This window comes from Neoarius graeffei, chromosome 21 (assembly GCF_027579695.1).
Source record: "Neoarius graeffei isolate fNeoGra1 chromosome 21, fNeoGra1.pri, whole genome shotgun sequence".
In the NCBI taxonomy this organism is placed as follows: domain Eukaryota; kingdom Metazoa; phylum Chordata; class Actinopteri; order Siluriformes; family Ariidae; genus Neoarius; species Neoarius graeffei.
In genome coordinates, this window is record NC_083589.1 from 27,916,191 (window position 1) to 27,933,334 (window position 17,144).

The window sequence follows — 17,144 nt, forward strand, 5'->3', positions numbered from 1 at the left end:
GCTGATGAAAGGAATTTCACCAAACTTTCACCATTTGTGCACTTTGGGACAAACATGAACTGATTAGATTTTGAGATCAAAAGGTCTAAGGTCAAGGTCACTGTGAGGTCAAATGTCTGTCCGAAAACCTTGTGAACACAATATCTCCAAGGCTAATACAAGTAATTTCACCAGGTCAAGATTACTGTGAGGTCAAATGTCCATCCCCAGATCACAGCTTAATAAGGCGTGTAGTCTACCGGGCGGAGGCATCCCCATCGACGCCAACGTTCTATCTTTGTTCATGGGACCAAATCCAGAATGAGCTACATTTCTGCTCTGGACTTTGGCTCAGCTTGTACCTCTCAAGTCATGGGTTTAGCAGCTAATGTCTAATCTCATCTCATTATCTCTAGCCGCTTTATCCTGTTCTACAGGGTCGCAGGCAAGCTGGAGCCTATCCCAGCTGACTACGGGCGAAAGGCGGGGTACACCCTGGACAAGTCGCCAGGTCATCACAGGGCTGACACATAGACACAGACAACCATTCACACTCACATTCACACCTACGCTCAATTTAGAGTCACCAGTTAACCTAACCTGCATGTCTTTGGACTGTGGGGGAAACCGGAGCACCCGGAGGAAACGCACGGGGAGAACATGCAAACTCCACACAGAAAGGCCCTCGCCGGCCACGGGGCTCGAACCCGGACCTTCTTGCTGTGAGGCGACAGCGCTAACCACTACACCACCGTGCTGCCCAGCAGCTAATGTCTTCCAAAAAAAATTTTTTTCTGCACACAACCCATAATACACAAAATGTTTGGTTTACTTCCTGCAGTTGGTTCGATTTTTAGAGTCAATTCACTTTCGCACTCAATCGCTCCGATACTCTCAGACTGGTTATTGTCTGATCATCTGCACCAGGCTTTGATTTAAACAGACCACACACTGCATGAATGTGAAGGTACCCTTAAAAGCCAGCGCCTGTCGATGACTGACTGACTGACTGACTGACTGACTGAGACTAAACACAAATCTTCTTTTAGATTTACAGAAATGACCACTTGATTAAATGCCCCCGTCCTCTTTCTCCCCCTACACAATGCCCCAGACGATGCAGTTTGAGAATCCGATATGTGGAGAATATACAAACTCTAATAATGAAATCCCACATTTATTTCCACTGTTATTTTTGACAGTAGCATTTCCATACTCGGTACATTGAAATAAATGTTTTTTTTTTTTTTTAAATGGCTGTTTGACGATTTGAGTGGAGTTTAATTGACCTGATTTGTTTTTCTTTATCTAGTTTGCTTACGACAAAACGCCAGAGGTGAATGTGTCATTCTATGTGAAGGATAAGGAGACCGAGAATAGGATCGACAGCACGCTCCAGGGTAAGTGTAGTCTAATGAAGGTCTCCAATATCCAGTCAGTCTGTTTGCCTGGGACTTGGATTGACTGGAAATTTAGGAAACAGCTCCTCTTTTATTAGCATTCATGCGTATTTGTCAAGGCAGTGATCCTGTGTGTGGGTTTTTGTTTTTTTTTTTTTTTTATATTTTGAAGGCATAACTTTAGACTGAACCATAAGGTAGTTGTATTTTATTTCTATATTTGTATTTATTTTTAAACCTCTGCCATGGATGACTGGTGGCTTGGATGAAAAGAATAGGTATTTTCTTACCTGCGTAGTTTTGCATAATATGTCGCAAAGCTCCTAGGTTGAAGCTTGCTAGAAGGAGCTTCTTACAAAATCAGGAGCTTTTGCAGACACACATTGTAAAATACTGCTGCTGTGAGCGTGTATACACAAAATGGCATATTTACACAAAATATTAAGAGTACTACCTCACTGAGCTCTCCATTTGCTTCTCTCTCTCTCTCTCGCACTCAGTGGTGCTGTATAATTGTTCAGTGGGCCGTGAGGACTGCAGTCTGTGTAAAAGCGCAGACACCAAGTATGAGTGTGTGTGGTGTCACACCACACGCTCCTGCATTTATTCTAAGCTTTGTTCAAAAGAGCTTGAGCAGTGCCCTGCTCCCACCATCAAAGATGTAAGACACACACACACACACGCGCGTGTGCACTTTTTCTCCTTATAGTAAATCTAATTATGTATAATTTAATCACACTGTTGATAAATCGAATTTCGATCAAAAGTCTTTGAACACCACTTTCTTTTTTTCAGTTACAGTCTACTTTGTACAGATTGCATGTTCTGAAGGTGTTCTTCCCCGTGCTTTCACTCCAGATCAGGCCGCGGTTCGGGCCCAAGAAGGGGCAGATCTCGGTTACTATAACAGGATCCAACCTGGGGATTAAAAAAGAAGACATCAAGCGAATCACTGTGGCAGATGTGCCATGTGAGCACCAGGCAGACAGATACTCCGTCTCCACGAGGTACTGCTTTACTGATGGGCCAGGAAGTCTGTGGCTGTAGCCTCTGCTTTCAGTATGATTATAGGATGTGATCTACTATGCGGCCATGCTGCCATTTCTGGGTACAACTTTTTCCTTTTTGTGTGTGTCTATACATTTGTCCCTCTGTTTGCGTCAGTGTTGTGTGTAAGATCGGCCCACTGCCTGACCCTCCGTATGATCTGCCCAATCCCAAAAGCCCGGAAGGACCGGTGAAGGTGGAGGTAGAGGGGAAGGAAATCAGCATATCCACAGTTAACTTCACATACAGGGTAATGATCAGTGCTCTCTCTCTCTCTCTCTCTCCCTCCCCCTACCCTCTCTCTGTCTGTCTCTCTCTTGCTCCATCTGTCTGTCTCACTCCCTCTCTCTCTCCGTCTGTTTCTCTTTCCTTCTGTCTCTCTCACTCTTTCTGTCTGTCTGTCTCTCTCTCTCTCTCTCGCTCAATCTGTGTGTGTGTGTGTGTGTCTGTCTGTCTCTGTCTGTCTCTGTCCATCTTTCTCTCTGTCTGTCTGTCTCTGTCCATCTCTCACTCCATCTGCAGTATACAGGGTACTGATCAGTGCTCTCGCTCTGTCTGTCTGTCTCTTTCTCTCCCCTACCCTCTCTGTCTGTCTCTCTCCCTGTCTGCCTCTCTTTCCCTCTGTCTGTGTCTGTCTCCCTCTTGCGCGCTCTCTCTTTCCTTCCATCTCTGTCTCTCTCTCTCGCTCCATCTGTCTGTCTCTCTCCCTCTGTCTCTCTTTCCCTCCATCTCTGTCTCTCTCTTGCTCCATCTGTCTCTGTGTGTGTGTGTGTGTGTGTGTGTGTGTGTGTGTGTGTGTGTCCATCTCACTCTGTCTGTCTCTGTGCATCTCACTCTCTGTCTGTCTGTCTCTGTCCATCTCTCTCACTCCATCTGCAGTATACAGGGTACTGATCAGTGCTCTCTCTCTCTCCCTCTGTCTCTCTCTTGCTCTATCTGTCTGTCTCTCCCTATCTCTGTCTCTATCTCTCTTTCCTTCTGTCTCTCTCTTGCTCCGTCTGTCTGTCTGTCTGTCTGTCTGTCTCTCCCTCCCTCTGGCTCTCTCTTTCCCTCCATCTGTCTGTCTGTCTCTCTCTCTTGCTCCATCTGTGTGTGTGTCTGTCCATCTCGCGCTCTCTCTCTCTGTCCATCTCGCTTGCACTCTCTCGCTCCCTCTCTGTCCATCTTTTTTGCTACATCTGTCTGTCTCTCTCTTGCTCTCTCTGCCCCGTCACCCCCCCCATATGCTCGCGCACACACTTTGTTGATTTATAGTTGTTTCACTGTAGTTCAACCACACAAACTGGCCCTTTTGTGGTTTTTAAAAAGTCTGAGGTATCCACATGTGTAGACCCCGAAGCCGCCGCCAGGCACCGCTAAAACCGCCATTTAGAATTTGAGCCGCCGCCAGCCAATAATTTTGTAAGCCAATTTGAGCCGCTATCTAATAAAATTTGGCTGAGCCACTAAGAATTGTGTACATCAAATAATGGGTTTATCCACATCATGAGCTACAAGAAAAGTGACACAAACATGATCAACTGTACACACTAGTAGTAACACAATAGAGACGTATAGGCATACACTGTAGAGATTTAGAACTGATATCACAGCACAGAGAGCCACCACAAGCTTGCCGTTGTGACTACCTGTCTGGCTTCCCGCCCCTCACACCGTTACCACGATACACTGGGGAACCCGGGAACCCACCCAGAGCATCAATCGACTCCGATATCGACGAGATGGCTGCATTCTTTGCCGCTGCTGAGGGAAAGTGTAAAGGTATTTTTTTTTGTTTGTTTGTTTGTTTCACATACTTCGAGATTGATAAAAAAAAAAGTACTCCACCACTCTACTTTCATCATAGTAAGATAGCTGCCAGTCCTTCACTGGTCATTGCTAGTGAGAGTAGATAGCTAGATGCCTTCCTCGAACAATCCAGATTAGCTTATTATTAGCATTGAACTACAATCTTGCTAGATGTATATTTACAATGAAGTAAGAGACCAGGGGACCTGTGGTAATTTGCTATTTATTCCCCCCATTTGTTTGATCCGTTCGCCCGGATATATGCCACACAGTGACGTCCAGTATCAGCCATTTGTAGCCATAAACATTTTGGTGGCTGCAGCAGCCATTAAGGTTTTGGCTGAGTCAGCTAGCCAGCCAATAATTTCATCAGCCAGCCATTATCCTGAAAACAAACGGCTTCGGGGTCTACACATGTGTACTCGGTCTTTAAAGCAGAGAAAAGGACGACTGAGCAGGAAACGGGCTTCGTTTTGTGTGTGTGGGATAAAGCGAATTGCTAACCTCGGCACATTCCTAATTCTGCATGGTGTTACCTGACTCCACTTCACCTAGTTCCAGTACCTTCCCACCCAGGCAGATCTTCCCAGAACAGACGGGTCAAACAGAACATTTGAACTCTTTCTCCGAATTTAAATAAGACCAGCATTATTTAATGACTTCAGTGAAGTTACAAGCCAGAAGCTCATCGTCTAAACTGAATCGGAGTGGTTATATTATTTTGCAAAATAACCAATAATTTGATTCGCGCCATGGACTGTGAACAGACGAGATGCATTCTGAACTAGCACTTGTTCACCTACGAGATGTCGTCAATTTAGCAAAAATAAACCTATGTGAAAACCATCTAGCCTTGGAGCTAGTCTGTGGTCCAGTGAGCTGCCTTCCTCTAAACAAGTTTTAGAAAAGCAAGTGATTTGGATAAATTCTTAGAAGGAACCTGCCACAGAAGCCACACTGGTTCATGTTGAGAAAACTAGTGGATGGTTTTACACTGCAAAAAATGGCCTTTCAAAAATAAGAAATAAAAGATTAAAACAAAGCATATTTGCTTGAATCAGGTGAAAAAAAAATCTGCCAATGGAACTAGTCAGATTTGACTTGGTACGATTTCTTAAAGTAAGATGAAAAATCGAACCTGTTTTTAGATGAAATAATTCCAAAATAAGATTGGGGAACTTATTATGTGAGATCTGATTAACTCAAAATAATCAAACTAGTTCTTATAACAAGATCATACTTCTTACATTTAGCCATTCAAGTCATTTTTATTTGTTTCATTTTAAGGGTATTTCACTTAAATTCATGACAAAGTCTTAGCAGTAAAAACTGAATTTAAGATAAATATACTAATATTAGGATTGTTAAATTCTACAACTAAGCATTGCTAGCTTAAACGATTCTCCTTTTGTGACCTGTAATTAGTAAAATACTCTAGATATGAGACCAGAGACTATCTTGAATCAAGTTGACGACACGTGTAGCATTGCAACAAGTTTATTTTTTTCCCATTTCAACATTCAAACATCTCTTAAAGTGCCATTCCACCATTGGATGTATTCTTTGGCATAAAATACAATATATTTTATGACAACATGACTAGACAGAGAAATCTTTTAGCTTCAAAATGATATATCAAACATAATTTTTTGACAACGATAAGTATATTAATTTTGCGACCAAAGTCACCTACCCTTTTAATTTCCGCGCGGTAGTGAAACGTGATGTCATCGGCAGGTTCCCCTTCTTGTGTACCACGTGTCGGTCTATTTTTAGACCAGGAAACCCCCAAAGTGAGAGAGTCATTTCTCCTCGTATATGGGGACCAAAAAAATTGCGAAAAATTGAGTTAATCTTTCAGTTAGCTACCGGTAGATTTATTGGTATTAGCTAGATTTATTGGTATTATTTTTATCGCGTTCTATCCGCCATTGCTGATAATATGTGCCACTTCACACGTCACGTGGTACACAAGAAGGGGAACCTGCCGATGACATCACGCGCGGAAATTAAAAGGGTAGGTGACTTTGGTCGCAAAATTAATATACTTGTCGTTGTCAAAAAATTGTTTGATATATCATTTTGAAGCTAAAAGATTTCTCTGTCTAGTGATACCATTTATATATGTTGTCAAAATATATTGTATTTTATGCCAAAGAATACATCCAATGGTGGAATGGCACTTTAAGATTCCACTTCCCCAGGACCTCAGGCACCAAAAAATAAAAAAATAATATTAATAAAAAGTCTACGCATTTTGACTTACAGTGCTTACACAACGCCAAAGCAGCAGTGCATTTTGGGGGCACTGACTATTCATGTGTACGAGGGGTTTACAAGATCAGGCACACAAAAAAAAAAAACACAACCAAAAAAAAAAACACTGAACTTAACTCACAGCATTCCAAAAAGACCTCACTAAAACCCCTCCACTCACTCATAGCCTTTTTGAAGGCACTTGTCTGGTCTAGAGTATATGTTTTTGAAATGTATGAATTGTAATGAAAGATTCAAAGATTTCAGTAAAGTTCATTTATTCCCAAAACAAGCATACTTTTTTTTTTCTTGAAACAAGATGAACCGCATTTGACAAATGTCCAAAATGTACTTACTTGTTTTTTAAAAAAAAAAAAAAAAAACTTGTTTTATTTTCAAAGGCGCTCCAAATAAGACTTTTTCAAGACATTTTGTCTATACAAGATTTTCAAGATGGACTGTCTAAAAACTAGCCTTTCTAGCTAAATGAGGTTTTGCTTGTTGGGCAATTATGTCTTATAATAAGGGTGGCGAGATGTTTTGACTTGAAAATAGACAAATAAACTCATCTCATTATCTGTAGCCGCTTTATCCTGTTCTACAGTGTCGCAGGCAAGCTGGAGCCTATCCCAGCTGACTACGGGCGAAAGGCGGGGTACACCCTGGACAAGTCGCCAGGTCATCACAGGGCTGACACATAGACACAGACAACCATTCACACTCACATTCACACCTACGCTCAATTTAGAGTCACCAGTTAACCTAACCTGCATGTCTTTGGACTGTGGGGGAAACCGGAGCACCCGGAGGAAACCCACGCGGACACGGGGAGAACATGCAAACTCCACACAGAAAGGCCCTCGCCGGCCCCGGGGCTCGAACCCGGACCTTCTCGCTGTGAGGCGACAGCGCTAACCACTACACCACCAGACAAATAAACTTCCTAAGATTTTTATTTTTTGCAGTGTATGTTTATTGTCTCTGCTACAGTTTTTTTTTTTTTTCCCCCCTCTCTCTCCATGTGTATGGCTCAGCTGAAATACTTTGTTGGGTCTGCCAGTCGACATTGCCTGAGTTAGACAATTTGTTCATCTTGTCTCTTCCAGGACCCCGTCCCTATGTCTGTGAATCCCATTAAAGGTCCGCAAGCTGGTGGGACGGTTATCACGATCACGGGTCAATACTTGGACACAGCTACTAAAGATGACATAAGAATCACTGTGGGAGGTGTGCCCTGTGAAGTGTGAGTAACAGACTGACTCATGAGCTTATCAGTAAGAGACCGTTGTGGTTCTGGGTTAAGAAACGGTCCATCAGTTTCCACCTGCTCTTTAGTACGTGTATGTCAATAACAGGTCTGGAATATCTGTGTGTACGTCTCTGTATTGTGGTGCATGTAGTGTTGTCTTATGCTGTACGTCTGTAAATAAGTGTGTGGGTTTCTCTCTCTCTCTCTCTCTCTCTCTCTCTCTCTCTCTCTCTGGCCATCCTGCAGCCTCGACTTCGGACCCCAAATCACCTGTAAGACGGGTCCGTATAAAAGCCGTCAGGTTTCATCGAAGCCACTCGGAGTCGAAGTGAAATACGGCGAGAGCATCTTCGTCGTGCCTAGCACCTTCACCTACGCCACCAATCCGACGATCAGCAGCTACTCCCCTCAAGCAAGCTTCATATGGTTAGTCTGACTCTATAACAGGCAGAACGTTTTTAACAGAGGTTTACTGCGTTGTAAGAAGTTTTTGATATAGTTGCAGATTATCATTCATGACCAGAAACAATTAAGGGGTTGAAACTCAACCGTAGTGCTTTGCAGTGTGCCAGGATAACATGGTCATTGTGACGCATTAAGCCAGTATCTCACCGAGTTGCGACAAATTGCGAACGTCATTCGCGAGAGAGTTTCAAAAGTGTCTTGAAACATTCGCAGGGCTTCTCAAGTTCCTCGCATGAGTCGCAAAGTGTCGCTCCTTTGTCGCTGAAATTTTGAACATGTTCAAAAAATTCGTGCGACAAAATTTCTCTCAAAATAGCCGCAAATGCGTCGCAAGGCCGTCACGAACAGTCAGTTTCCGTGAGGCTTCCTCTACTTCCCTGCCTGCCGAGGGAAAGCCGGGCTGCGACTAGTTGGAGAGACAATTGCGGTAAAATATGTGAATATCAATTCAAGTGAAAATTGTCGCTAATTCGCATATTTTATCGCAATTGTTGGGTCTCCAACTAGTCGCAGGCTGTCGCAGCCCAGTGAGATACTACCCATAGTGTCCAAGTCACCGATTCTCACAGAAATAAGGAGTCAATTTGGAAATGTACTGGAGTTTCTAATGCCTTCTCATGCAACACTGATTAATTTCCAAATCTATATTGCTCTGTGAGAGCTAAATGTTTTCTTGCTGATTGAAATATTATGTATTTGGTATGACAAAAGAGATGGCACAGAGCTGAGGTGTGCAAATACAGCAGCAGCGTAGGACAAGGTTAATGAAACGTGCAGTTCAGTGAATACGGAGAGACCGAGTACAGAATGAATCTGGCCGCATTACTGTGCATGTTCACAATTAATTTCAGCGGAGGCCGGAACATCACGGTGGTGGGAACAGGATTCGATCTGGTTCAGAGAGCCGTTATGAGAGTGCTGCCCTCTGCTGATGAGTTCAACTTGCAGCCCAGCAATGCTGAGGTGATTTTACGTTTCCAAAAAAAAATATGTCTAGAGAGAACGTTTAAGCATATTAACAAATCAGTCATGTTCCTTGCCCATATTTCTAAACAAAAGCTACATCCATTAATTTCTCCCTCCCTGCCATCTCGCTTTCAGTTTGTGCAAGAGTTTACTAGTAAGAACGAAACCGTCCTGGAGTTCTTCTCTCCAGCCGTGAAGAATACTCCTGAGGATCTGCCCTTTAGGACCGTCATCCAGCTCGACAACGTTCAGGTGAACCTGACCGAGTTTGAGTACCACCCCAATCCCGTGTTCCAAGACCCCATTGACAGAACTATCAGCGCAGGAAGCATCATTATTGTCCAGGTACGGTTTCTCCATGACACACACGATGAGGCTCCTGTAATACACGCTGTCTCACAGTGAGACACGTTCAGAAGTGGACATGCTGACAAGTCATTCCAGCTTATCAGCCTATTTATACTTCCACACAGAACTGACAACCCTCCCTCCCCCACACCTGCCTGTTTAATAGAACATGCTCTGAAAGTTGGAATGTTGTTGGGCGGGAATATGGAACGTTAATTGTGGCTAAGCCAGTAATTATGATATCAGCGTTTTTTGAAAAACATCTAGTATAAATACACGTGATTTATAGAAAATCATGCGCGCTGATTATCAAGAAATAGTCTGAATTTGTCGATGAGCGGCTCGGCAAAACAGCAGTCGGTCACATTTTGTAATAATAAACATACAGTAAGTAGCCCTATAGACCCCTTCGCATGTTTGTAAACAAACCGACCGTTGCCAGGATGCGCGCGCAGCCTGGACTCCGAAACAATGGCGCTGCCCATAGACCGGCATTATGAGCTGTCAGAGTATGCCAAACAATTGTCGTTACAAGATCGAGAATGCTACATAAATAAGTTAACTCTAACAAGTGGACATCGCCTACCGGATCCGCATTTAATTAAAGAGTGGACGGACGATGTTGGGTGAGGTTTACATTAGACCGTATCAGCGGATCATCAGATTAACGTTTTTAAAACGATTAGTGTGCACACAGCAACGCCAATACACGATTCGCGTGCACATAGCAACGCCAATACACGGATATGCTCGGCTCCGCAGGCATCCTGCGCTCCAAATCACTCCGCCCTGAACAGCGAGTGCCCTCTGGAGGGTGCGCACTCCGGCCCTGCGCAGCTCACAGAGCGCGCGAGTGAAGCACACGAGCAGTGATTCGGGACTGAGCCGCTGTGTGTGTGATCCCAGCGCATATCACTTACCACTTGCAAGTGGAAGGATGGCAAGCCTAAAGACAATCATAACTACACAATGGGCAGTATTTGCATCAGTATTTGCAGTATTTTCATACTTTTATACTCTTTAATGAAAGGTGATACAAGGCGGAAGTCCGCGCCGTTTTTCAGCAGTCGCGTCACATGACCAACGCCAGCGAATCAGGAAGGTGGATGTCACAGTGACGTTGTCCAATGACAACGCCAGCTAGAGCTCAGCACATGTGTTTGAGACCAAATGGTAAATAATAAACATGCAGTAAATAGCCCTGTTGGAGCCATATTTGAGATTAATAGAAATTTGCTTTGAGTTGCTGGCAACCTGTAAAAGAATTTTTTTTTTTTTAAGATTTTTTTTGGGCTTTTTTCACCTTTATTGGATAGGACAGTGTAGAGACAGGAAATGAGCAGGAGAGAGAGACGGGGAGGGATCAGGAAATGACCTCGGGTCGGAATCGAACCCGGATTCATGGTATGGCACCTTATCCACCTGAGCCACGACGCCCCCAAGAAAAATATTTTTAGTTAATTGTTATAAATACTTACCTGTTATGTTCATATGCCTACCTCTTTGTTTATATACTTACCTCTTATGTATACTTACCTGGACCTAAACACCCTTTGTCTGGCCCAATGCACCTGTGATGTGGGCGGTACTGTGAAACCCCTCCCTCCAACGCGCATTGGTGGCGTGAATCACAGATTTAATTGGTACACTCACAGGTGCCTTGCAGACAGAGTGTGAGTAGGAGACGGTTTTCGACCGCATAGCGTACCCTCTTAGTTTATATCCTTTTTTACCTTGTTTGTTGGATTCATTGAAAGTCAACCGGACTGTGGAAAATAAATGGAACAACATCTCGTTTTATTTCACTCTCCGTGTGTGCTTACTTTGGAATGCGCGTCTAAACAACCCCACACTCTGCCTCGCGTGGCCAAGGAAATGTTTGGTAGAAAAAAATGGCCACAACAAGCCCTATTCATACTACAACTGTAGTAATCCATATTATGTCAAGAACCGCTCAGCTAAATAAAGAGAAACAACATCCATTATAATTTTAAGACATGAAGTGACTTTTAATTAATAAAAATAAAGGAAAAAAAAAAAAGCTTGAGTCCTGTGATGACCTGGCGACTTGTCCAGGGTGTACCCCGCCTTTCGCCCGTAGTCAGTTGGGATAGGCTCCAGCTTGCCTGCGACCCTGTAGAACAGGATAAAGCGGCTAGAGATAATGAGATGAGATGAGAAAAAAGATTGAATTAGAAGGTGTGTACAAATTTTTGACTGGTACTGTACATTCAGTATATTTTACTAGGAATGCTGTAAGCTTTCGACATGCTTCTCTTTTGCATGTCCCTCAAATACATGTAGTGTTATAGCGTATTAAAATCTGTACAGTCTCCATTTAGGTTAAAACTATATTTGTAAGTTTTTCCTGTTTTTTTTTTTCTCCTCATCCTTATAGTTTCAGAGAAAAATCCATTAACTTGTATGTTAGTGAATTCGTGTTGTGTGTGTGAAACGCAGGGTCAAGGTCTTTCCAAGGCCATGACTGCTCAAGAGGCGCGGGCGTTTGTTGGAGACGAGTTGTGCGCAGTGACGGTCCTGCACGATGATAAGCTGTTCCTGGAGGCCCCATCCAAACCTCCTAAAGCTCGCTCCAGACGCCAGCGAAGAGACACCAGTTCAGAGACCCTGGACCTGGTGGTGAGCTCTGGATTTCATTCAAGTGTTCATGCTTTTACACTTTTTTTGGGGGGGTCCTCTCTCTCAGCTCCTTGTCTCCCTCTTTTTTTTTTTCTTCTTCTTCTTCCCGCCCTCAGATTAAGTTTGGCCATGGAGAGTGGAAAGTGGGCACGGTGCGCTATGAGAAGAAGACCGAGGTTCCACTGTACATCATCATCCCAGCGGTCATCCTGCCCATGCTGCTGTTCATTGCTGTGTCTGTGTACTGCTATAGGTAAATTAGATTACACATCTCTGTGTCCTGCTATTACAGTCAGGAACTTTTCAAACGGTAAACCTTCTGTCATCTTTTTTTTTTTTTTTTTTTCCCGTGTAGGAGAAAGAGCCAGCAAGCTGAGAGAGAGTACGAAAAGGTGAAGCACCAGCTGGACAGTCTGGAGGAGAGCGTGCGGGATCGCTGTAAAAAAGAGTTCACAGGTGTGCACTCGGTTTTATTGGTTATTCCCAGCATTCATCTGGAGTCAGGAACCTATCGATCTTGAACCAGATGGCAGAAAGTGAAAGGTTGCTCAATACTTGAGTTAAATTCAACCTGCCAGGACGGAAACGGTGAAAACTTCTTCCTTATATCAATGTTGAGAACTAAATATAAACAAACACGTGGTGCTATTCCCAGCTTGCTTCACTAACAGAGGGAGAAAAAAGTTTCAACACACATTTAATCCCTGTCCATACAGAATAAATTAGGGTGGGTGGGTGGGTTGAGGGGGGTATTGAAGGCTCTTCAATATTGTTCAACCAATCACACAGTTTTTGGGAGAGTTATCCTTTTGGTTAGTGTTATTTTTGCACAATAATGATTAAAAAAAAACAAACTGCAGTTGTTTTCCAGATAAAATGTAAGTGTGACTGTGGGTTATGCATAATGTATGTGTGTGTGTGTGTGTGTGTGTGTGTGTGTGTGTGTGTGTGTATATATATATATGTATATGTTATTTCCCAGCTGGGAGGTCCGTATGGTGAAATACCGTGACCGAGGTCTTGAAAGTACTGAGTGAGGCCTCTGGGCCGAGGTCACGGTATTTCACCATACGGACCGACCTTAAGCTGGTAAATAATATATTTATTTTTTTCTTTACCAAATTCTAACAGAAAACGAGAGCGCCCGAAAGGGAAAACCGAGCCGAGCCGCCATTTTGAATCCTCATTCACGGCTGTAATGCAAATGGCTTCCTCCTCGGTATACAAGTGCACTTCCATGGCAGGAAAAAACTACATTTTGCCGCCTATGTAGTCCCCCATTTATACAAATAGGAGTCATTCAGGATTCAGCCATGTTTTTGCTCGGTGTTAGCAACAGTTAGAGGTTTTTAGCTTTCTCCTGAAATGTTTTCTTTTATTTCTTCTTCCTCAGGGTAGTAAAACTCGCTTTCGCTGTGAACACTGTCATTATTGCTATCCATGCTGTAAAATTAATGCTATTCTCCTGAGAAATGCTGGCAAAAATTTATAAGATTTTTGGTAATCTTATAAATAAGTCTTATGAAAAAAAGATAAATGTTGACAAAAAATGCTACTATGTTTGTTGTTGTGAACAAGCGAATCACCAGAGGTCCGTAACTGGGGTCCATACCGTAGGATACGGACCCGCTCACCAGCCAATTAGAGCGCAGGATTTGGACTGTGAAAAAAATAAATGTTATTACATGAAATTGAGTCGTATGTGAGTTGGCTATAAGCCATGTACGACGAGATCGAGTGGAATAACTGTTTTATTCTATCCACATTCACTGGATTTTAAGAAACTGAGCATTTTTATTTTTTGCAAATTCGATAAATAAAAACTTTATACCAAACGTCCGACAAAATCATTTTCGCTTAGTGTAAACAAACCGGTGAAATGACGGCAGCAATTTGTGAAAAATGTGGTGATTCTTGAAAAATAAGATGTGTTCTTACCATCAAATACTTTTTTTTGGGGGGGGGTTTGCATTAAAATTCAACAAATTTTAATGCTTAAAGATGAAGAATGTAAACAAACCAACGAAACGACAAGAGCAATTTGTGAAAAATGCGATAATTCTTGAAAAAAAAAAACGTACATCAAATACTTGTATTCCGTATTTTGTTGCTTTTTTGGGGGTTTTGTTTAGGAGTAGAGTTTTTATTTCGTCCTTGGTTGGTTCAGCAACACGCTCCGCCATTTTGTTTTTCTCTGCTCACGGTATAGGAGCCGATATCCTAGTAGTAGAGTAGCCAATGAGAGCGCACGATTGCTCAGATTTAGTGAATGTGAATAGAATATATAGGCACTGCCTAAAAGCAGAGCTCCCGATGAGTGTAAAATTTGCTCGTGAATAATCTCATTTTTTTTAAAAAGCAAATTAAAAATAAATGCTGGATTCAAAACCCATCTATCTTATATAAGATACAAATTTCATTGCCCAGTGGTCAAGTGTTTGAGAGACGTTGCCTTGCACTTAGGATCAGGTTCCCCGTGGTGGTAGACGCATGTACAAACATCATACGGTCGCAAAAGCCATCAAAAATCAGGTTGCTCCATTACCATACTCTCTTAAGTATGGAGCTTCACTCTGTGCGCTTCGTGTACGGAGAGCTCCGCTATTATATACGCATTTCTCTTGATTATAATAACTCGGATTAAGGTGCTGTTAATGAAGGATGCAGTATTACAGCTGGAAAAACCAAAATCACCTTCGTAATTTTAGTACGACGGAGGGAAATAAGTGGTCCTTCTGATCACATGTACTCAGCACATCATAGTCTCTTCACTTTTTAATCAAGGATTTCCATTGGTTGTTAAATATCTTGGCAAAATGATATTTCTGCAATCCTGTTTTCCATCACAACTTTTCATTCTTGCACACACAAGACATGAAGGCGATAATCTGGACATTTTGGAAGAACGTTTCAAGGGTTGTTTAAAGCGTTCATTGCATAGCTAAGTGTTTTTATCTCCCTTTATTCACAAAGCAGGGTTTCTGCTGAATAATGGAGCTGGTTCATATCACATTCATTTCCTTTAAGAAATCTAATAATGCAGTTAAATTAAAGGTCATAAGAATTTGTATATTCTCTCTCTCTCTCTCTCTCTCTCTCTCTCTCTCTCGTGTCTCAGATCTGATGATCGAGATGGAAGACCACACCAGTGATCTGAGTGAGGCCCGGATTCCCTTCTTGGACTACAAGAATTACACGAACCGCGTCTTCTTCCTTCCCTCTAAAGATGGTGCCAATGATGTCATGATCACTGGCAAGCTGGACATCCCAGAAAACCGCAGGGCCACTGTGGAACAGGCACTAAATCAGTTCTCCAATCTGCTCAACAGCAAGACCTTCCTCATCAATGTATGCTTTTGCCTAATTTATTCAAGAACGCTTATGTTACCTGATCAAATGCATGCTTGTCGACTGAAACCATGGCAACCATGGAAAGCACGAGTCACTTAAAGCCTTTTAGCATCCAAAACATAAATGACTTATGTACAGCTCGTACACAAATAGGGATTTGAAAGTCTCTTCAGAGGGTAAATGAAATATTATGGAAACAGTAGATACCACCCAATAGGGCTGTAACGATATGCAAATCGAAATCGCGATACGCAGAGCCACGATCCGTATCGCGATACAAGAAGGCAGAATCGCGGTACACCCTTTCAAACTTCTCCTCAGCCCAAAAACAGAGGCGCTTCCAAACTTCAATTTATGAATACTTTACTTTTTATTTAAATTACATTTTAAACTTACTTAAATTACTTTTATTTTTTTATATCTATTAGTAAGTCGTTTTTTCGCCGACCTGCGACAATCTTCTGTGAGTCACGCAACGTCCACACTCGCCACTGGCAGAGCATTCATTTCTTTTAAGCGGTCGCCATTCTGGTTGCGACGCGGGGAGCGAATCTGTAAACAAGCAGCTCATTGGCTGGCTAGGTGTGCCACAAGCCAATCACTTGACCGGAAAGGCATGCAGTGTTGCCAGATTGGGCGGGTTTAGGTGCTTTTTGGCTGGTTTTGAACATATTTTGGGGTGGAAAACGTTAGCAATATCTGGCAACACTGAAGGCATGTCTGCTTGGGCGGAAGCCTTCTGCGGCAGTTACATTTTGACACGCAAGCAATGTTTCACCATAAAAATTCCGTAATTTCCATCTGTTTTCCGCGATCACAGAAAATCATTGGCCCTATGAGAGTGAGACAGTGAGAGAGCACCCCCCCCAAAATCTTAACGGATTTGCACGATTTGGAAAAATGACTTTTTCAGAACCGAAAAAAACAGAGCTTCCGGCTCAACAGTATTATTTTGAGAAATAAAACAATCTTTGGATATACATTTGTTCATTTTTGCATACATATTACTCATTCTCTGCAGTGGTCTGAATTATTTGTTATTAAATAGTTAATGTAAGTAAGTAAATGTTAATAAGTCAAATTTACTACTTTAAAAAAACATTTTAAAAAAAAATCGTGGGCGTATCGAATCGTGGGTCAAAAATCGCGATACGAATCAAATCGTGAGTTGGGTGTATCGTTACAGCTCTACCACCCAAGTTGAGAGAGAGATGCCACAGACCGCATACCAAGTGTCGTCCTGTGTGTAACAATAAATTTTTACTTCCTCTGACTGTTCTACAGTTCATCCGTACTCTGGAGAGCCAGCAAGAGTTTAATGCCAGAAATAAGGTGTACTTCGCGTCGTTGCTGACGGTGGCCCTGCATGGGAAGCTGGAGTACTACACTGACATCATGAGGACGCTCCTGCTGGAGCTGATGGAGGAGCATGTGCACAGCAAAAACCCCAAACTCATGCTCCGCAGGTAAGACGCCACCTCTTTCAGCAAGGACTGAGTAAGGACCTGGACTAATTTCATATAAATCATCCATGTTTCTGTATCCGGGCTACAGATCAGAGACGGTAGTTGAGAGGATGCTGTGTAATTGGATGTCCATTTGCCTCTACCAGTTCCTCAAGGTCAGCTGCATTTTAGTGACCAACTCACTCTGTC

The 17,144-nt window shown here is 42.7% G+C and overlaps 1 protein-coding gene across 3 annotated transcripts in view; it reads left to right on the forward strand.

Annotated features, from left to right (window-relative positions):
- Positions 1–17,144, forward strand: part of LOC132869632 (plexin-B2-like) — a 495,410-nt gene that overhangs the window by 449,109 nt on the left and 29,157 nt on the right. For all 3 annotated transcript variants that reach the window (XM_060902925.1, XM_060902923.1, XM_060902926.1), the window contains 14 exons: positions 1,292–1,379; positions 1,880–2,040; positions 2,238–2,386; positions 2,544–2,676; positions 7,577–7,713; positions 7,966–8,145; positions 9,036–9,147; positions 9,286–9,495; positions 11,959–12,138; positions 12,255–12,391; positions 12,494–12,594; positions 15,257–15,486; positions 16,774–16,955; positions 17,044–17,110. In XM_060902925.1, coding sequence (XP_060758908.1) covers positions 1,292–1,379; positions 1,880–2,040; positions 2,238–2,386; positions 2,544–2,676; positions 7,577–7,713; positions 7,966–8,145; positions 9,036–9,147; positions 9,286–9,495; positions 11,959–12,138; positions 12,255–12,391; positions 12,494–12,594; positions 15,257–15,486; positions 16,774–16,955; positions 17,044–17,110 — 2,067 coding nt within the window. The remainder of the gene's footprint in view (positions 1–1,291; positions 1,380–1,879; positions 2,041–2,237; positions 2,387–2,543; positions 2,677–7,576; positions 7,714–7,965; positions 8,146–9,035; positions 9,148–9,285; positions 9,496–11,958; positions 12,139–12,254; positions 12,392–12,493; positions 12,595–15,256; positions 15,487–16,773; positions 16,956–17,043; positions 17,111–17,144) is intronic.